Raw genomic sequence first — 22831 nt, 5'->3', positions numbered from 1 at the left:
TCTCTCTCTCTCTCTCTCTCTCTCTGTCTCTCTCTCTCTCTCTCTCTCTCTCTGTCTCTCTCTCTCTCTCTGTCTCTCTCTCTCTCTCTCTGTCTCTCTCTCTCTCTCTCTGTCTGACTGTTTACTGCTTAAAACTGCTTGTTTGTGTTCAGCTGGGTGGGCTGTGGGGGGGCTGGTTTCACTTCTTCCTTTAGTGCTGCTTCGTAGTCGTAGTGTCTCGTCCCTCATTAAACTCATCAGGTAATTCTAAAGCCCTTCATGTGTTTAGTCCAGTGTGCTGGATTAAGACTACAAAAGTATGAGGACTGTAGAGCGTTCAGGGCTGGAACTGAGAACCAGTGTGAGGAACCTTTGAGAATAAACTACTGAACTGTCAGGCAGGTAAAGGACTGTGAGAGGAGAGACCCACTGATGCTGCTCCAAAGCCTTTATTTCTCCAAGCTGAGAACTTTCCACCACAGCACAGCAGCTCACGGCTCAGAGCTCCACTCATTCATTAGCTTGTGTGGTCTGAAATAAACTAGAGTGGAATAAACAGCACAGCAGTTTAAGTAGTCTAGAGAATTAACTCCTCCCCTTCAAGCAGTAATGAAGTCCACACTACTGTTTAAGACTCATCACAGGCTTTAACTACAAGTCCACCATCTCCAACGTCTCTGTTTAACTTATACAACAGCGCCTCCTTGTGGGGGAAGCGGGTCTCTTATCACTGACGGGACTCCAGTCACTAGAAAGGCTGCCGCTCTGCTTTCACAGTGAACAGACGTGGTACATAAACAGGGCAGCATCACCAAATAAAGAGGAATTCTCTGTGTTAGAGCTGCAGTTGAGAGATAATCCTGTACCTAATAAACATCAGGCTGATCTGTGACCTCATGACCCTGCACTAAATAAAAAGTTACAGTATAAATATTTACATATACTAGAAATAAGGCTTAGCCAGAGATGAAGTGCACAGCATACAGTCCTCTGAGCTGGTGGAGCTCAGTGTGTAGAGGGCTGGGTGGTCAGGCTGGTCAGTAACAGCGCTGCCAGTCACAACATTTATGCTGTTTTTAGATTGGGAACATCTTTGACCTCGGAGTCAGACTCCATAGTGGATCACTTCAACAGCACACCAGCTGCTGCTGACCACTGTGTCCATCAGGTCCAGTTAGACTCTGGGGAAGTTCTGCACTGTAGGAACACAGAACAACAGTGTAAGTCGTGTAGTGTGAAAGGTGTTGAGAGAGAAAGAGCAGCTTCAAATCAGACTCCAGTGAAAGTGTTGATACTTCAGTCAAATCATGACTGAAGTAGCAGTAAAACTATAAATTAAATAGGAGTAAATAAAAAGATCAGATCCAAAATATATCAGAACTCTGAGTTTCTCTACAGAACTCAGTCCTGAACTGGGACTTTTAGAGCTAGACCTTCAGTTCAGGTCATTACTGTAGAAAATCAGTCATAAATAAATAAATAAATCAATAACAGGAACAGTGGATCTGCTGTAGATGTTAAATGTTGAGGGGACAGGATTCATTTGAATCAGTTCATGTGGACGTCTATTTTAGCACATCTAAGTGGTTTGTAATGTAATGTTAGCTCCAAGCTAACGGTGGTGCACATGTAGAGTTTTATAGCAGCTCTGACTTAAACTCAGATGTTCAAAGCTTATAACAGACATTCTGTTTCCATAGTTTAGTGTTTCAGTTTTACAGAGAATTCAGTAAAGATCTGAACTTCATGTCTGTCTCTGAACATTACTGGAGGAGTCTGAAGGTCTTCATGCTGTAAAATTTGAGTGAACAGGTTTTACTGAAATAAACACTCTAAATGTGTTATTTCAACTGAATGAGGCCAGAAAAGATGATTGTTACCACATGAAGTAATTATTTGAGGTTAAACAGATGAATTACTGTTTACAGTCTACTCACCTCTGAATATGATCTCCTACTAAAGCTGATGAGTCTGAGTTTGTTGAAGGACGTCTTCAGGGACTCCCTCTTTCTCAGGACTGAGAGAAACATCCATTTAATAATCTGTCCAGATCCTTATAATAAACTTTAGAATAAAAGAGACTGGAGCTGAACTCTACAGCTAGTTCCAGACCTGTGGAGATCAGGAAATAAACCCCTAAAATCACAAAGCATTTCCAGTCTAATGAACAGAAGAACAAACTCCATCTAAAGTCCTGATTTCCACAGAGTGTGTTATTGTGTGTGTCCATCTTCCCCGTCAGCACCTGCAGTAGAGTCCAGCTGCAGCAGTGCAGTCTCTGTGCAGCTGGACTGAGGGGGGTTTTTGTACACCTACTAAACACTGTGGGAACACCCAGCTACCACTGATACTGTGTTCACTCTGACAGTAATAATCTCCTGCATCTTCAGTCTGGACATTACTGATGGTCAGAGTGAAGTCAGATCCAGATCCACTGCCACTGAAACGATCTGGAATACCTGACTGTCTACTGGTAGCCCTGTAGATCAGGAGTTTAGGAGCTTCTCCAGGTTTCTGCTGATACCAAGAGATACAAGGAGGAGAACAGGCTGGTGCAGTGCTTGTTCTACAGCTGATGGTAACTGAGTCTCCTGGAGAAACAGTTTTCACTGCGGGAGTCTGAGTCACAGTCACCTGACCACTGGATCCTAATAAATAAATAAATAAATAATAGAAATAGTTAATTTCAAAACAAATATAGACATTTAAGGTTCATACTTTACAAAAGTAAATTTTTACTTTTACCTTGAGTCCAGAGGGTGAGCGTCCAGAGGAAGATGGAGACCAAAGTCATGGTTGCTGTGGGTGAAGTTTGTGGGGCAGCAGCTCTCAGTCATGAAGTGTTAAACTCACAGGACTATAAACACTAGCAGAGCACTGAAGCGTGGGCTGATCATGCAAAGTGGAGCCTCTATGGAAATGGACTCACCAAACACCTCCATAATAAACACGTCTGATTATTCAGATCTGATTAAAAAGTATCAGCTCAGTTCTGTTCATTCAGTGCTAGACGTTCATTTCTAAAGCTCATCAATAGTTGATGAGTGTAGAAGAGCTCAGGGTGAACAGTGAGGAGTGATGGAGGTTTATGTACAATGACTTCACTGAAATGTAGCACTGTGGTTCTCTTTCAGTGGAGGAACCAAACTCACTGTGAAAAGAGACTTTTATTCTATTTAAACAGGAGATTAATTTAATCCCCTCATTATCAGCTGCAGATCATGATGACCAGCTGGTCTGAGGTCAGTGAGGTTCTCCTGGATGAAGACATTCACAGGTTTTAATGAGAGGTTTGAACTGTTTCTATGACACTTCATCTGATGGTAGTTAGATTAGGAGTTAGGAAAGTTCTATTTGTTCCACTGTGGAAAGAGGAACCAGTGAATGTTCTCCAGTGCTAGAACGCCTTAGTGCTGCTGCATAGTTTCCAGTTCTTTTGAGTTCAGTCTGAGTTCTTTACTGTGATGAATGGTGATGGTCAGTGTTGTTAGAGAGGGAGTTCAGCTGGAGATTCAGTGCAGTGCTGTGTGTTGATCTTGAGGGAGTTTGGCTGAATGAAGCTGAACATCTGGTGAAAGTGCTGCTCTATTCTGGGAGAAAGAGGACGACTCAGGCCTGTTCATGCAGATCTGAGTTCCACCCCACTGCTCTCTCTCTCTCTCTCTCTCTCTCTCTCTCTCTCTCTCTCTCTCTCTCTCTCTCTCTCTCTGTCTCTGTCTCTCTCTCTCTCTCTCTCTCTCTCTCTCTGTCTCTCTCTCTCTCTCTCTCTCTCTCTGTCTCTCTCTCTCTCTCTCTCTCTCTCTCTCTCTCTCTCTGTCTATATCTCTCTCTCTCTCTCTCTCTGTCTCTCTCTTTCTCTCTCTCTCTGTCTCTCTCTCTCTCTCTCTCTCTCTCTCTCTCTCTCTCTCTGTCTATATCTCTCTCTCTCTGTCTGACTGTTTACTGCTTAAAACTGCTTGTTTGTGTTCAGCTGGGTGGGCTGTGGGGGGCTGGTTTCACTTCTTCCTTTAGTGCTGCTGATGACCATCAGTGTGTCAGTCAAATAATAACCTGTTTTATTTCTACTGCACCTTTATTAAACTCAAAGCAGTTAACAGTGAAACAGAACGAGTGCAGAAACAAACAGAAAGAGCTCTAACATACAGGAGAAAAGCATCAGCTCCATCTGAATGAACATGTAAAGGGAGGTAAAGCACTGAGTGAACAGGGGGGTTTGAGTTGTGTGTTAAAGACAGAGATAGAGGGGAGTTCCAGAGGTTTGGAGCTGTTCCACTAAATTCTCTCCCACTGACTGGGGACAGTCTGATTCACTCTAATCAGACCAGCTCCAGAAGACCTGAGTGTCTGAGCTGTAGTGTAGAGATGGAGGAGGTCAGTAAGGTATGAAGGTCAAGGCCATGTATGTCTGTGAAGGTCATGAACAGGAAAGGGGTGTATATTGACCACACAAAGGGGCAGATAATATTTATTAATAATCAGTATAATATAATATATAATTAATATAATATAATATATCAATAATATATTAATATATCGATCTTTTCTGTGTTGAATTTAAGGAAATCACCTCATGCAAATCTTAATATCACAGATGAAGACAGAGAGGGAGGGATGGGCTGATGGAGAGTGGTCTTTGGTGGCTGATACAGATTTGTGTATCATTATGAATGAAAACTGAGTGAAAACTGATATAAGCGTATAAATTAAGAAAGGAAAGGGGCCCAGAACAGAACCCTGGGGAACACTGAGCATCAGGAGCAGTGGGAGATTTGTGTTGCTGTGTAGTGAAAAGTAGAGATGAGCAGTAATTAGTTATATTTATTCAATTTCATGCACTGAAGTAAAATTTTGATGCATTTCTTCTCTCCTGAGTATTTTCAGATCTTAATAATACAGTTTTAATGAAGTGTATTAGAACTTTTTACCATTAACATTTACTTACTAATTCCTTTATTTAATTTAATTCCTTGTTTACGAGCAACGATGAGACAGCCTATAGGGAGGAGGTAGATCGTCTGGCTGAGTGGTGCGACACAAACAACCTTCTGCTCAACGCTGAGAAAACTAAGGAGCTCATTGTGGACTTCAGAAGGAATCCTGACCCACATCCACCCATCCACATCAAGGGGACGGCAGTGGAGCGTGTGAACAGCTTCAAGTTCCTTGGTGTCCACATCTCCAAGGCTCTCACCTGGATGACCAGCTGCTCCAAGCTGGTAAAGAAGGCTCACCAGCGCCTCTTCTTTCTGAGGAGGCTGAGGATGAACCACCTGTCCTCAGACATCCTGGTGAACTTCTATCGCTGCACCATTGAGAGCATCCTGACCAACTGCATCACAGTATGGTACGGGTGCTGCTCTGCCTCAGTCCGGAAGGCGCTGCAAAGGGTGGTGAAAGCTGCCCAGCGCATCATCGGTGCACCACTTCCTACCATAGAGGACATTTACAGGAAGCGGTGTCTGAAGAGGGCTGGGAAAATCATCAAAGATCCCAGTCACCCAGCACACAGACTCTTCACCCACCTGCCCTCTGGGAGGCGCTACAGGATCCTCCGGACTAAGACCACCAGATACCGGAACAGCTTCTTTCCAACTGCTGTCACACTCCTGAACTCTGCCTCCTGATACCTAAACAAATAACAATGGACTGTACCCTAACACACACCAATAACACACAGACTTACACACCACTCAACACCACTTACCGGCACTCACATCTGCTGTATATACTGCCCATTATTGTATATACTGTGTAAATACTCTACCTGTTCATAAGTACATACTTATCCCCCTTCATATTTATAACCTGTTCATAGTACTTTATACCCCCTCATATTTATAACGTGTTCATAGTACTTTATACCCCTTCATATTTATAACCTGTTCATAGTACTTTATACCCCTTCATATTTATAATCTGTTCATAGTACTTTATACCCCTTCATATTTATAACCTGTTCATAGTACTTTATACCCCTTCATATTTATAACCTGTTCATAGTACTTTATACCCCTTCATATTTATAACGTGTTCATAGTACTTTATACCCCTTCATATTTATAACCTGTTCATAGTACTTTATACCCCTTCATATTTATAACGTGTTCATAGTACTTTATACCCCTTCATATTTATAACCTGTTCATAGTACTTTATACCCCTTCATATTTATAACCTGTTCATAGTACTTTATACCCCTTCCTATTTATAACCTGTTCATAGTACTTTATAGCACTTCATATTTATAACCTGTTCATAGTACTTTATACCCCCTCATATTTATAACCTGTTCATAGTACTTTATACCCCTTCATATTTATAACGTGTTCATAGTACTTTATACCCCTTCATATTTATAACCTGTTCATAGTACTTTATACCCCTTCATATTTATAACCTGTTCATAGTACTTTATACCCCTTCCTATTTATAACCTGTTCATAGTACTTTATAGCACTTCATATTTATAACCTGTACATAGTACTTTATACCCCCTCATATTTATAACGTGTTCATAGTACTTTATACCCCTTCATATTTATAACCTGTTCATAGTACTTTATAGCACTTCATATTTATAACCTGTTCATAGTACTTTATACCCCTTCATATTTATAACCTGTTCATAGTACTTTATACCCCTTCATATTTATAACGTGTTCATAGTACTTTATACCCCTTCATATTTATAACCTGTTCATAGTACTTTATACCCCTTCATATTTATAACGTGTTCATAGTACTTTATACCCCTTCATATTTATAACCTGTTCATAGTACTTTATACGCCTTCATATTTATAACCTGTTCATAGTACTTTATACCCCTTCATATTTATAACCTGTTCATAGTACTTTATACCCCTTCATATTTATAACCTGTTCATAGTACTTTATACCCCTTCATATTTATAACCTGTACATTCTTGTTTATAACCTGTATAACCCCCTTCATGTCCATACCCCCTCATATTTTTTTAACCTGTATATACTATACTTACTCTACACTTGTAACATACATATTTATATTGCTGCTAAGCACTTCTGGATGGATGCAAACTGCATTTCATCTTTGTACTTGCGACATACGCAATGACAATAAAGGTGAATTCTATTCTATTCTAATTTGAGATTATTAATTTTATTAGGAGTGTTCAAGTTCAAATCTGTAGATGTTTAACCTGAAAGGTCACTGAACACATTAATAAACACATCATCTCAACATCTTCATCAAGCTGTTATAGACTGACTGGTGAAACAGTCTGAGATCCTGGAGTCTGAGTCATAATTATGTCTCCAAATGACCCTAAAGAAAAAAAAATAGAGAGAAAACAAGTCAACATTTCAGAACATCTTCATTTAATTTTAATTCAGCTATGATCAAAAAGAAAAGAGAGTTAATGCGGCCCCTCAGAACTGAAATATAACCCCTGATATTTTTACCATATAGAGGGTCCAGAGGGTGAGAGTCCAGATGAAGATGGAGACCAAAGTCATGGTTGCTGTGGGTGAAGTTTGTGGGGCAGCAGCTCTCAGTCATGAAGTGTTAAACTCACAGGACTATAAACACTAGCAGAGCACTGAAGCATGGGCTGATCATGCAAAGTGGAGCCTCTATTAGAAGTGAAATATATTCCCTTTAATGTCCAGCAGAGGGCGCTCTCTTATTGTGCAGTTCTAACTGTCTCTGCCTTTCATTTGAGGGTCTCTGCAGCTACGACTGCCACACAGTCTGTCTGGATCAGGGCTGGAGGACTTTCTGGTGGAGGAAACAATGAAAACAGTAAGAACCTTTTCATCTATTACTTTTAGAAGAACTTTTATCTAGAACATTTTCTACCAATTTAAAACTGTATATTTAGTCTTTAGGAAGTTCAGTTTGTCTGCTGTGTAAATTCTAAAGGACCAAGCGAGTCCTCAGTTTAGATATTTCACTGCTTATAAAATAATCCTTGTTGGGAATAAAAGGCAGAACGTGTGCAGATCTACAGTGTGTAGTTTATTCCATTATTAGATGATTGTAGAACCCATTAATATTGTATTATAGGTCAGAAATAGTGCGTGTAGAGGCTGAAGAGAGCGGCGTGTTTAGAGCAGGAGGTTTTTGTACAGCCAGTAAACCAGTTTGTATCACTGTGGTACACTTTTGGTGGAGGAACCAAACTGTCAGTTGGAAGTAAGTCCACTTTTTCTCCTTATTCAAAAGGAATGTTTTATTAAAATGATTATGGATCAACAGTACAGACGTACTTGATGTTCTTCTAAATCAGTTCTGATCCAAATTTGAATGTATTTCATTAGAACTTGGCTGAAGTGTGGCGAGCGTGGAGCTTTAGGCTTTACCACGAGCTCCTGTTTCTGAACTGGATTTCTTTTCTTTAAAACACTAATATTTCCTAAAGGTTTCCTGTGAAGTGTTCAGTAATGACATTTCTTTAAAAAGATCAGATGTAGAGCTGGATTGTAGTGTCAGTGTTGGGCTCCATTACAGCAGTTCTGTCTCCATCTGGAAGCCACAATGTGGAGGTTATTATGAGCGGCGTTTTCTGCTCTAAAGCTTTGAAGCCATAGTACATGGAGACTGCAGCTCCATTTATTTAGGGATTATTTATTGTTTTGGATGAAATAAAATCATGTTCCATTTCAAATTTCCCATCACAGGATGTGCAGAATGTCCGAGTTTCACTGAGTGAAATTCAGTAATATTTTCTAATGAAAATGGAAATGAAGTGCAGCTATGAATGTGATTGGAAATATGAGTTTGTGTGTGAAACGGTTGAGTTTAAGGTTGTAATTAGAGTTTGGTTTTTAATGCATCACTGAACTCAGTTGTGCTCTGTTAGAAATAAGGGAAATGAAACTGTGTGTGTGTCCTAGGTGTGGCCGCGCCCACCCTCACGGTCCTGCCCCCCTCCAGCATGGAGCTGCAGCAGGGGAAGGCCACACTCGTGTGTTTGGCCAACAAGGGCTTCCCCTCAGACTGGAGGCTGAGCTGGAAGGTGGACGGGAGCAGCTGGAGCTCGGGGGTTAGCCAGACCCCCGGGCTTCTGCAGAAGGACGACGGCCTCTACAGCTGGAGCAGCACCCTGACCCTCCAGGAGGACCAGTGGCTACAGAAGACAGTGACCTGTGAAGCCACCAAGGACTCCCAGACTCCTGTCAGCCAAACCCTGAGGAGAGAGCAATGCACTGGGCAGTGAGCGTCCACGCGTGTGTTGGAGCTGCTAGAGCTCCTCTTGATCTTCAGTGAGCTCAAACATGGCTCTGCTTAATGCTCTGATCTTCATCTCATCAATTCATCATCACAATAAAGAGCTTCAGTATTAATATCTACAGTCTTTCATTGTTTATTGTGTTATTTTCTTCATACTAAACCAGCAACAATAAACATGTAAATATTTCTTTGATCTGGAATTTACTGGAAACATGTTCGTTCATTTCTTCAATAAATAAAGCATTTGGTTTAGCAGAACTGCAGCGTTTCATCTTTAATGTCTTGATTTTGGAGGATCTATCAGAGTAAAAATTATGGAGACACAGTGATTAAGGTCATAAATTTATTCGTAGTTAATTGTTTTCCAGTGTCAGAGATTCAAAAATGATCAAACAAACAAAAAAATAATAAAATAAGACAATATTTTTATATTGGGTAAAATAAGATCTCTAGATTCAGACATTATCGGTTTTTAATCAATCACAATAAATATTAACAGTTCACAAAACTTTTTACATTCATTTTTGTCTGAATGTAATTTTTCTGATTCAGAGACTCTAAAGACCTGCAGAATCTACCAGCAGAGTAGCAGCGGAAATGAAGGAAAATGCTCTAGCCTTAATGACTATGATAATAAATATGAAATTAAAATATTAGCTACATTCTGTTTCTTCAAGCATGAACATTTTTAAAATCTAAAGATTTTTGTTGGGTTTTTATGGTCGCACTCGTCAGGTCAGAGTTTCACTCACGTTTACAGACCCTAATTTAAAACACATGTTCAGAAGGATGAATTAGGGCTCTCTAAACAGGAAAAGGAAGAAAGACGAACAGTAAAATGTGAATATGCAACAGTGAAGGATAATAAATCATAAAGAAATTAGGAGTTTGTGCAAATGAATAAATGTATGAGAAGAATCTCTATAACGGAATAAACTCGGTTTATATTACAATCTAAGAGGAAATTCCAAGAGACTGACATTCCAAACCGAGTTCAGATCTGTCTGGAAAGTTCAAATGAAGTCCGTACACACTGACGGAGGTTCAGTAAGGATACAGATTTGAGCTACTGGAAAAGGTGACGTCTAAATCAAACTCCTCTTCCAGATCTCCAAGCCCTCTAGACCTGTGGCCCACGGTCTCACTGGATTCATCACACAGCCTGACATAAATCAGTGAAACTGAACTTGAATATAAGGAAAGGGGTCTGATACTGAAGCCCATACTTCTCTAGGACTTCCAAAACTACTTCTCAGTGACTCCATGTTGTTAGAGAGGGAGTTCAGCTGGAGATTCAGTGCAGTGCTGTGTGTTGATCTTGAGGGACTTTGGCTGAATGAAGCTGAACATCTGGTGAAAGTGCTGCTCTATTCTGGGAGAAAGAGGACGACTCAGGCCTGTTCATGCAGATCTGAGTTCCACCCCACTGCTCTCTCTCTCTCTCTCTCTCTCTCTCTCTCTCTCTCTCTCTCTCTGTCTCTTTCTGTCTCTCTATCTCTCTCTCTCTCCCTCTCTCTCGCTCTCTCTCTGTCTCTCTCTCTGTCTCTCTCTCTCTCTGTCTCTCTCTCTCTCTCTCTGTCTCTCTCTCTCTCTCTCTCTCTCTCTCTGACTGTTTACTGCTTAAAACTGCTGGTTTGAGTTCAGCTGGGTGGGCTGTGGGGGGCTGGTTTCACTTCTTCCTTTAGTGCTGATAACTGTGGGTGTGTTAGAGTAAGAATACTGCAACATGTAGCTTGTTCAGTCTCCAAGACTGGGACATTAAATATAGTTTTTTGGGGGAAAAGTATGTAAACGGCTAGACTTTTCAGTTTAGTGTGGGTGGTTATTAGTGTGAAGAGGTTCTGTCAGTTGGATGACAGTCAGATTGGAGTATAACTGACCATACCGTATTTAAAAATGTCAACCTGAGTCTTCACTAAGAAAGTCTGGCCTTTACCTCACTCTTTTATTAGTGCATGCCGTGTCTCCTAAGACAATAAGATCTCTGAGGAAATCAGAGCATTATTTGTCAATGCTCAATAGACTGGAGGAAGTTCTAAAACTATTACTGATGAGTTTGGGCTTCACTGATCCACTGTCACTCAATACAGTACAAGTAAAGTAAATTCAACACCACTGTTACTCTTTCCTTAAGCAGTCATCCAACAAAACTGACTCCACAACTAACATGTATAACATTCTGGAAGATAACAAAGAACCCCAGGGTAATGTTTAAGGATCTGTTGCCTGTCCCACACTCACTAATATCAATGTATATTAGTCCACCATCAGGCAAGTAATGAGGTAAAATGGTCCATAGAGAAGTCTAGCACAGAGAAAGCCATTACTCTCCAGGAGGAACATTCCTGCCTGTTTAAAGTTGTTAAAATCACCTGGATGAGCCAGAACAATACTGGAATAATGACATGAGGATGGATCAGACCAAAATGTATCTTTATGCTCTAAATGAGAGATGTTGTTTAGCACAACTGAACAATGCATTCCAGCATAAGAACCTCATGCCAACTGTAAAACATGGTGGTGGCAGTATCATGATTTAGTGCTGTTTTTCTGCTACTGGACCAATTCAAAACACTTTCAAGCAGCACTGCCTGTCAAATGAAAATGTGCAGAGGCTGAAGACGACAGCATGGCTCAGGAAAACCAGAGAAAATGCAGCACAGTCAGAAGGCTGGGTATAAAAAGGAAACAAAGACCAGAAACTTTGAGTCAGGGCAGCAGGTGCTGCTGCTGCTACTGACAGAAGATCTACAGAGTAAATCAGAAAATCTGGAAACAAATGTGACCCAGTCAATTGAAAAAGAGGCTGGTGTCTGAAACAACAACGATCCAAAACACACTTTAATCTGGACTATGAACTACTTCATGACATGGCATGGGATGGTCCTGTAGAAGACCATGTAGTGAGGTTCTTCTGAGGGAAGTAATGGGAGTATAAACAGTGTAATAAGTGCAGTGGGGAATGAAGCTCCAGCTGATTCTCCTGGGCTCTTTATTACAGTGTACAGAGAGTAATGGTGCAGCAGGAACACAGCCAGTGAGAAAACCCACAGCAGCGTTCCTGCACGCCTCCCAGCTCCACACTCCAGGATCAGTAGTGGGAGTTTTATTGATCAGTGAGGGAGGGTGGAGCTCCAGGAGGCTGCTGGGCGGGGCTGAGGTGGGCTGTGGCTCCCCCTGCTGGTCAGTCTGCCTGTCAGACTCCATGGTGGGTCACTCTGTCTAACAGCACACCAGCTGCTGCTGACCACTGTGTCCATCAGGTCCAGTTAGACTCTTGGGAAGTTCTGCACTGTAGGAACACAGAACAACAGTGTAAGTCGTGTAGTGTGAAAGGTGTTGAGAGAGAAAGAGCAGCTTCAAATCAGACTCCAGTGAAAGTGTTGATACTTCAGTGAAATCATGACTGAAGTAGCAGTAAAAGTACAACTGGAGTAAAAAAGTATCAGATCTAAAATCTACTCAAGCTCTGAGTTTCTCTATAGAACTCAGTCCTGAACTGTGAGTTTCAGAGCTGGACCTCCAGTTCAGGTCATTAATGTCAAAACTCCATCATAAATAAATAAATAACAGGAACATTGATCTGCTGTAGATGTTAAATGTTGAGTGGACGGGATTAATTTGGATTAAATCACATGAAAAAGTCTAGATTGTGAGATCAGCACCTCTAAGGGGTTTGTAATGTAATGTTAGCGCTAAGCTAACGGTGGTGCACATGAAGATTTTATAGCAGCTCTAATTAAATTAAACCCTGATCTTCAAAGCTTATAACAGACATAGTTTACATGTTTTACTGTCTGTGTTTCAGTTTTACAGAAACATCAGTAAAGATCTGAACTTAATGGCTAAATCTTATTATTATTGGAGGAGCCTGAATTTCTGCTGAACTGAACTGGCTTTACTCAATAAATAATTTGAATGAATAAATGCATCATATAAACTATTGATTATAGAAAATAAACTATGTTTTACAGTGAACTCACCTCTGAATATGATCTCCTACTAAAAACTGATGAGTGTGAGAGTGCAGTCTCTGTGCAGCTGGACTGAGGGGGGTTTTTGTACACCTACTAAACACTGTGGGATCACCCAGCTACCACTGATCTCATGTTCACTCTGACAGTAATAATCTCCTGCATCTTCAGTCTGGACATTACTGATGGTCAGAGTGAAGTCAGATCCAGATCCACTGCCACTGAAACGAGCTGGAATTCCTGAGGCTCTGTCATCAATTGAGTAAATCAGCAGTTTAGGAGCTTCTCCAGGTTTCTGCTGATACCAGGCTAATCCCTCATTCCCATCACTCCAGCGGTAAACTGCAGGGCTGGTTTTACAGCTGATTTGAACTGTTTCTTTTGGAAGTGAAGAAATGACAGGAGGCTGAGTCACAGTCACCTGACCACTGGAACCTGGAAACCAAAAAAAAATAAATACATGTAGATTAAAACTTTAGTTTTATACATTTATTTATAAATATTAAAAACATGTAAAAACTCATTATATATATAATGTTTTAACAATATATTTTAAAGATTATACGTCCCTTGTCCCGTTGTACAAAGAGGCAAATGAGCGAGTTACCTTGAGTCCAGAGGGTGAGCATCCAGATGAAGATGGAGACCAAAGTCATGGTTGCTGTGGGTGAAGTTTGTGGGGCAGCAGCTCTCAGTCATGAAGTGTTAAACTCACAGGACTATAAACACTAGCAGAGCACTGAAGCATGGGCTGATCATGCAAAGTGGAGCCTCTATGGAAATGGACTCACCAAACACCTCCATAATAAACACGTCTGATTATTTAGATCTGATCAAAAAGTATCAGCTCAGTTCTGTTCATTCAGTGTTAGACGTTCATCTCTAAAGCTCATCAATAGTTGATGAGTGTAGAAGAGCTCAGGGTGAACAGTGAGGAGTGATGGAGGTTTATGTACAATGACTTCACTGAAATGTAGCACTGTGGTTCTCTTTCAGTGGAGGAACCAAACTCACTGTGAAAAGAGACTTTTATTCTATTTAAACAGGAGATTCATTTAATCCCCTCATTATCAGCTGCAGATCATGATGACCAGCTGGTCTGAGGTCAGTGAGGTTTTCCTGGATGAAGACATTCACAGGTTTTAATGAGAGGTTTGAACTGTTTCTATGACACTTCATCTGATGGTAGTTAGATTAGGAGTTAGGAAAGTTCTAGTTGTTCCACTGTGGAAAGAGGAACCAGTGAATGTTCTCCAGTGCTAGAACGTATTAGTGCTGCTGCATAGTTTCCAGTTCTTTTGAGTTCAGTCTGAGTTCTTTACTGTGATGAATGGTGATGGTCAGTGTTGTTAGAGAGGGAGTTCAGCTGGAGATTCGGTGCAGTGCTGTGTGTTGATCTTGAGGGAGTTTGGCTGAATGAAGCTGAACATCTGGTGAAAGTGCTGCTCTATTCTGGGAGAAAGAGGACGACTCAGGCCTGTTCATGCAGATCTGAGTTCCACCCCACTGCTCTCTCTCTCTCTCTCTCTCTCTCTCTCTCTCTCTCTCTCTGTCTCTCTCTCTCTCTCTCTCTCTCTCTCTCTCTGTCTCTCTCTCTCTCTGTCTCTCTCTGTCTCTCTCTCTCTCTCTCTCTCTCTCTCTCTCTGTCTCTCTCTGTCTGACTTTTTACTGTTTAAAACTGCTTGTTTCAGTTCAGCTGGGTGGGCTGTGGGGGGCTGGTTTCACTTCTTCCTTTAGTGCTGATAACTTTGGTGTGTCTTGGTCTTAGTGTATCAAACCTCCTTCAACTCATCAGGGGATCATTAAGCTCTGCATCAGTTGAGTCAGTCGGGTGTGTTAGAGTGAGAATACAGTAATATGTTGAGTGTTCAGACTCCAAGACTGGAACTGACCAGCACTGTTGGTGAATCCTTGAATATAATCTATGAGAACAAAATCCAAAAAATCTTGAAAAAAAACAGTCAACACCAAGTTCACCGAAGTAGCAGAAATATTTGGTAGGACTTCAAAAAATGGATGGAGAAAATCGCATCAGTCCACGTACAGACATATTTTAGTAACGCTATGCTGCACTAATCAGAAGAATTCTTAGAACTGAGGCTGTGGATTTTGCTAATTCTTCAAATCTGCTTAATCCAGGTTCTTTAACTTAAAGGGAACAAAGCTAGACATATTATTCCAAGCAAAGATCTGGTTCGAAAGGCCTTGACCTTAAACTTTAGTCTCACCCTCAAGGTCATCCTCTTAGTTGATCTCAATGGGCCTCATTCACCAAACGTTCTTAGGTAGAAATTTCTTCTTAAACCCACTTACACAGTTTTAATGAAGATTCTGTCACCCACCAGTGTTTTATTTGGGATTTGCTCTTTGGTAAGAACAGAATCTGCACACACTCAAGAGCACAGACGTGAGAACAGATCTGGGCTTTAAGATCATGTCATGAATCTGAGACTTTCTCTTAGAACCTTCATCAAGAACAAACTTCAGAAAAAACTCATGGGTGAATGAGGCCCATAAACTGTAGCTAGGATACCTGTGATTCATCTACAAAGAGATGGCCAAATCATGGACATGGTGATTTACTCAAATCACCCTTTAAAATGCTCTATGAATGTCAGGTCAGGATTTTGTTGGATATGGTCAGGAGGTTCAATCAATTGAACAATCAGGTTTGAGTGTGAATGTCTCTACTCTATTTAAAAGAACAGTGTATGCCATGTCTCAGCCAAAAGAGATTTCTGAGGATCTCAGAAAAACATGTCAGTGTTGATTAGACAGGAAGAAGTTCAAAACATTTTCTGATGAGTTTGTGTTCACAGATCCACTGTCAGACCAATTCAACACCACTGTTATCCTTCACTGGAGTGGTGATCCAACAGAAAATGACTCCATGACTAAGATACATAATATTCTGGTAGATCACGAAGAATCTCAGGATATGTCTGAGAACCTGCAGGCCCTCTTACACTGGGTAATGTCAGAGTTCATGAGTCCATCATCAAGCAAACACTGAAGAGGAAGAGTATGTATGGAATGATAGGATGGAGAAAGCCATTACTCTCCAAGAAGAACATTTCTGCCTGTATAAAGATTCCTGAAGACAACCTGGATGAGCCAGAAGATGACTGAAATAATGACATGTGGATGGAAAATGGATCTTTGTGGCTCAAACAAGAAATAATATTTAATAAAACCGAACACTTCCAGCATAAGAACCACGACTGAACTTAGAAAGATGGTGGTGGGAGTATCACAGTTTGGGGCAGTTTGCTGGTATTAGACCAGGACAGCTTGCCATCATTTAATGGAGCTATGAATTCCGGAATGTATCAGTAAGTTTTATAGGAGAATGTTAGGACATTAATCCATGAACTGAACCTCAACAGAAGGTGGTCCTGCAGAAAGACAATGACCCTAAAAACACCAGTTAGTCTATAAAGAACGACTGATGCAGAAGAAATGTTGGAATGACTTGGTCAAAGTCCAGACCTTAATCCAATGGAAATGTTGAGGCAGAACCTGATATGTGGCAGTCATACCAACAAAGTACAGTTGAAACAGTTCTGGAGGAACAGGCCAAGATCCCTCCAAGTCAATGTGTTGTGCTGATCAACACTTACAGAAACTATTTGTTTGAAATAATCTGATCATATTTTTTTGGTCACATGTATGAAGAAATGAAGGGGATCAAAAATGTTCAACACAGGCAGAAGCAAGACAGACAGAAGGTCAGGAATGGAAAGAAGGCAAGGACTAGAAGCTTTGAGTCAGGGCAGGTGTCAAGCCTTCTGGTGAAGACGCCTCCCCCACCTGTTCCTTTTTACTCAGATCACTTGAGTCCTTGAACGGCCCAGAGGACTCCAACTCCCATGAATCAGTGGGAGACCAAGTGACTCCTACTCTACAGCCATCAACCAGTGAACATTCACTTCAGCATTCAGCCTCACTGGAATTCTAAACCATCACCCCTGTTTTTATTACAGCTCGTTAGTCAGTATATAAATCCGGGCTTTAGCGTAGAACTTTGTGAAGTACTGCCAACCTTTTTCTTTGTCCACTGAGAGTTCTCTGTTTGTCAGTTATTTCGTGTATGACCTGTTTTTTGTATGTCTGACCTGCCCTTGCTGGTTTGTTCGCTGGATCCTGTGTGAGATGTTGGTTTTTGAAGACTGATTTTTGGCTACTCTCTGGATGTCCTGTTTGTTTTGGTTTTCTTGCTCAGTGGTTCTGACCTTCGCCTGTTCTGACTATGCCCTCTGTACATCCATCAAAACCTCAAGTAAACTTCAACCTTGCTCTTTTATCTGTGAGCGTCTGATCTGTGTTGACATCGTAACAGCAGGAGGTGCTACTGTTGCTCCAGACAGAAGTTCTACAGGGTAAATATCAATAAAGCCTGGAAACAAATGTGAACTCTTTAGTAAAGAAACTAGAAAGAATATTAATATTAAAGAATATTAATGTCAAAACTCCATCATAAATAAATAAATAACAGGAACAGTGATCTGCTGTAGATGTTAAATGTTGAGTGGACGGGATTCATTTGGATTAAATCACATGAAAAAGTCTAGATTGTGAGATTAGCACCTCTAAGGGGTTTGTAATGTAATGTTAGCGCTAAGCTAACGGTGGTGCACATGAAGATTTTATAGCAGCTCTAATTAAATTAAACCCTGATCCTTAAAGCTTATAACAGACAGAGTTTACATGTTTTTACTGTCTGTGTTTCAGTTTTACAGAAACATCAGTAAAGATCTGAACTTACTGTCTCAATCTGAATATTATTGGAGGAGCCTGAATTTCTGCTGAACTGAACTGGCTTTACTCAATAAATAACTTGATTGAATAAATGCATCATATAAAGTATTGATTATAGTAAAGAAACTATGTTTTACAGTGAACTCACCTCTGAATATGATCTCCTACTAAAAACTGATGAGTGTGAGAGTGAAGTCTCTGTGCAGCTGGACTGAGGGGGGTTTTTGTACACCTACTAAACACTGTGGGAACAGGTTTGTGCTACTGATATAATGATAACTCTGACAGTAATAATCTCCTGCATCTTCAGTCTGGACATTACTGATGGTCAGAGTGAAGTCAGATCCAGATCCACTTCCACTGAAACGAGCTGGAATACCTGACTGTCTACTGGTAGCGTAGTAGATCAGGAGTTTAGGAGCTTCTCCAGGTTTCTGCTGATACCAGGATAGACGGTTATTGTTATACACTGCAGGGCTGGTTCTACAGCTGATGGTAACTGAGTCTCCTGGAGAAACAGTTTTCACTGCTGGAGTCTGAGTCACAGTCACCTGACCACTGGATCCTGAGAAAGTAAAAGAAAAAAAGAATGAAAACATTAAAAGAAATATTATATAAAACATAAAATACAACAAAATGTACATCAAACAGGACAGAAATTAATTTACACAAAGATAAATGAGTGAGTGACCTTGAGTCCAGAGGGTGAGCGTCCAGATGAAGATGGAGACCAAAGTCATGGTTGCTGTGGGTGAAGTTTGTGGGGCAGCAGCTCTCAGTCATGAAGTGTTAAACTCACAGGACTATAAACACTAGCAGAGCACTGAAGCGTGGGCTGATCATGCAAAGTGGAGCCTCTATGGAAATGGACTCACCAAACACCTCCATAATAAACACGTCTGATTATTTAGATCTGATTAAAAAGGATCAGCTCAGTTCTGTTCATTCAGTGTTAGACGTTCATCTCTAAAGCTCATCAATAGTTGATGAGTGTAGAAGAGCTCAGGGTGAACAGTGAGGAGTGATGGAGGTTTATGTACAATGACTTCACTGAAATGTAGCACTGTGGTTCTCTTTCAGTGGAGGAACCAAACTCACTGTGAAAAGAGACTTTTATTCTATTTAAACAGGAGATTCATTTAATCCCCTCATTATCAGCTGCAGATCATGATGACCAGCTGGTCTGAGGTCAGTGAGATTCTCCTGGATGAAGACATTCCCAGGTTTTAATGAGAGGTTTGAACTGTTTCTATGACACTTCATCTGATGGTAGTTAGATTAGGAGTTAGGAAAGTTCTAGTTGTTCCACTGTGGAAAGAGGAACCAGTGAATGTTCTCCAGTGCTAGAACGCATTAGTGCTGCTGCATAGTTTCCAGTTCTTTTGAGTTCAGTCTGAGTTCTTTACTGTGATGAATGGTGATGGTCAGTGTTGTTAGAGAGGGAGTTCAGCTGGAGATTCAGTGCAGTGCTGTGTGTTGATCTTGAGGGAGTTTGGCTGAATGAAGCTGAACATCTGGTGAAAGTGCTGCTCTATTCTGGGAGAAAGAGGACGACTCAGGCCTGTTCATGCAAATCTGAGTTCCACCCCACTGCTCTCTCTCTCTCTCTCTCTCTCTCTCTCGCTCTCTCTCTCTCTGTCTCTCTCTCTCTCTCTCTCTCTCTCTCTCTCTCTCTCTGTCTGTCTGACTGTTTACTGCTTTAAACTGCTTGTTTGAGTTCAGCTGGGTGGGCTGTGGGGGGCTGGTATCACTTCTTCCTTTAGTGCTGATAACTGTGGGTGTGTCTTGGTCTTAGTGTATCAAACCTCCTTCAACTCATCAGGGGATCATTAAGCTCTGCATCAGGTCAGTCAGGTGTGTTAGAGTGAGAATACAGTAATATGTAGAGTGTTCAGTCTCTTAGACTGGAACTGACCACCACTGTGGGTCAGTCTTTGAGAATAAAACATAGAAAGGAATAAGCCAAAAAGGTCTAAATCAAGTTTAGCACAGCTCCAGCTAAATGTGGTGAGGCTTTACAGTGTGGGCACTGAAGATAGGAGTAGTAATAGTAGAAGAAACTGCATAGAGAGACATTTTAGGTAAGTGTTTCACTTCATGTCAGCCTAGAGGCTTCACATGTGGTAAATACTGTGATTGCAGCTATTTGCTCAAGCAGGATTAGTTATAAAAGTGTTACCAGAACAAGTTTCTTTCCCTGTTATACCAAACAGTGGCCTAGTTTAAGAAGGTCCACTTCAAGAAGAACAGAACAGTTATAGACCAGAACAAAATACACACGGCATCTGACTTCAGCAAGTAAACCCACTTTATCACCGCAGGACATTTACCAGTTTATAGTGGTGCCTTTTAGCCAGTGGCTGATTGATGATCACAGCGCTGTGTGGTTTAGTATCCTAAGCTGGTGTAAAAGAGACTCAGTTCAGAGTCTAATGTTGCTGATTAACAGACCTATGGAGTCTGAAATGGATCATGATGTGATGGTCCTGTAGAAGACCATGTAGTGAGGTTCTTCTGAGGGAAGTAATGGGAGTATAAACAGTGTAATAAGTGCAGTGGGGAATGAAGCTCCAGCTGATTCTCCTGGGCTCTTTATCACAGTGTACAGAGAGTAATGGTGCAGCAGGAACATGGCCAGTGAGAAACCCCACAGCAGCGTTCCTGCACGCCTCCCAGCTCCACACTCCAGGATCAGTAGTGGGAGTTTTATTGATCAGTGTGGGAGGGTGGAGCTCCAGGAGGCTGCTGGGAGGGGCTGAGTTGGGCTGTGGCTCCCCCTGCTGGTCAGTCTGCCTGTCAGACTGCATGGTGGGTCACTCTGTCTAACAGCACACCAACTGCTGCTGACCACTGTGTCCATCAGGTCCAGTTAGACTCTTGGGAAGTTCTGCACTGTAGGAACACAGAACAACAGTGTAAGTCGTGTAGTGTGAAAGGTGTTGAGAGAGAAAGAGCAGCTTCAAATCAGACTCCAGTGAAAGTGTTGATACTTCAGTGAAATCATGACTGAAGTAGCAGTAAAAGTACAACTGGAGTAAAAAAGTATCAGATCTAAAATCTACTCAAGCTCTGAGTTTCTCTATAGAACTCAGTCCTGAACTGTGAGTTTCAGAGCTGGACCTCCAGTTCAGGTCATTAATGTCAAAACTCCATCATAAATAAATAAATAACAGGAACAGTGATCTGCTGTAGATGTTAAATGTTGAGTGGACGGGATTAATTTGGATTAAATCACATGAAAAAGTCTAGGTTGTGAGATTAGCACCTCTAAGGGGTTTGTAATGTAATGTTAGCGCTAAGCTAACGGTGCTGCACATGAAGATTTTATAACAGCTCTAATTAAATTAAACCCTGATCTTCAAAGCTTATAACAGACACAATTTACATGTTTTTACTGTCTGTGTTTCAGTTTTACAGAGACTTCAGTAAAGATCTGAACTTAATGTCTCAATCTGAATATTATTGAAGAGCCTGAATGTCATGTGACAAAAAAACAGCTGATCTGAACTTGAAAATAACAATTAAACTAAAATTTCATTTGAAGTCCTTAATTTAGAGGAATTGAAACATTTAAGCTGTTTAATTATTTTAGGCTGAAGTGACAATTGTTATTACAGTCTACTCACCTCTGAATATGATCTCCTACTAAAAGCTGATGAGTCTGAGTTTGTTGAAGGACTTCTTCAGGGACTCCCTCTTTCTCAGGACTGAGAGAAACATCCATTTCATAATCTGTCCAGATCCTTATAATAAACTTTAGAATAAATGAGACTGGAGCTGAACTCTACAGCTAGTTCCAGACCTGTGGAGATCAGGAAATAAACCCCTAAAATCACAAAGCATTTCCAGTCTAATGAACAGAAGAACAAACTCCATCTAAAGTCCTGATTTCCACAGAGTGTGTTATTGTGTGTGTCCATCCTCCCCCTCAGCACCTGCAGTAGAGTCCAGCTGCAGCAGTGCAGTCTCTGTGCAGCTGGACTGAGGGGGGTTTTTGTACACCTACTAAACACTGTGGAAACACATCACCACTGTGATAACTCTGACAGTAATAATCTCCTCCATCTTCAGTCTGGACATTACTGATGGTCAGAGTGAAGTCAGATCCAGATCCACTGCCACTGAAACGAGCTGGAATACCTGACTGTCTACTGGTAGCGTAGTAGATCAGGAGTTTAGGAGCTTCTCCAGGTTTCTGCTGATACCAGGCTAAACAAGGACCACCTGAACAAGTTGGTACACTGATGCTGGTTCTACAGCTGATGGTAACTGAGTCTCCTGGAGAAACAGTTTTCACTGCAGGAGTCTGAGTCACAGTCACCTGACCACAGGATCCTGACAAAAAAATCATTTTAAACACTTCAAAATAAAGAATTAATAGAATATATAAAGAGATATTAATCTACAGAAATTAATTTACACAAAGATAAATGAGTGAGTGACCTTGAGTCAAGAAGGTGAGCGTCCAGATGAAGATGGAGACCAAAGTCATGGTTGCTGTGGGTGAAGTTTGTGGGGCAGCAGCTCTCAGTCATGAAGTGTTAAACTCACAGGACTATAAACACCAGCAGAGCACTGAAGCATGGGCTGATCATGCAAAGTGGAGCCTCTATTAGAAGTGAAATATTCCCTTTAATGTCCAGCAGAGGGCGCTCTCTTATTGTGCAGTTCTAACTGTCTCTGCCTTTCATTTGAGGGTCTCTGCAGCTACGACTGCCACCCAGTCTGTCTGGATCAGGGCTGGAGGACTATTTGGTGGAGGAAACAATGAAAACAGTGAGAAGCTTTTCATCTATTACTTTTAGAAGAACTTTTATCTACAACATTTTCTACCAATTTAAAACTGTATATTTAGTCTTTAGGAAGTTCAGTTTGTCTGTTGTGTAAATTCTAAAGAACCAAGCGAG

At 41.1% G+C, this 22831-nt stretch overlaps 2 gene segments (V, D, J or C); one reads left to right on the top strand and one right to left on the bottom strand.

Annotated features, from left to right (window-relative positions):
- Nucleotides 1-900: 900 nt before the first annotated feature.
- On the bottom strand, nucleotides 901-22750 carry LOC119264333. The segment is given in 5 exon segments: nucleotides 901-1176; nucleotides 18073-18303; nucleotides 22065-22259; nucleotides 22368-22453; nucleotides 22746-22750. Coding segments are annotated over 4 exon segments (498 nt in total).
- On the top strand, nucleotides 7638-9311 carry LOC119264371. The segment is given in 2 exon segments: nucleotides 7638-7761; nucleotides 8856-9311. A coding segment is annotated over 1 exon segment (282 nt).
- Nucleotides 22751-22831: the final 81 nt, after the last annotated feature.

This window comes from Pygocentrus nattereri, chromosome 11, assembly GCF_015220715.1.
Source record: "Pygocentrus nattereri isolate fPygNat1 chromosome 11, fPygNat1.pri, whole genome shotgun sequence".
Lineage (NCBI taxonomy): Eukaryota > Metazoa > Chordata > Actinopteri > Characiformes > Serrasalmidae > Pygocentrus > Pygocentrus nattereri.
Note: the sequence above shows the minus strand (reverse complement) of the source record. Positions and strands in the feature narration are given on the sequence as shown.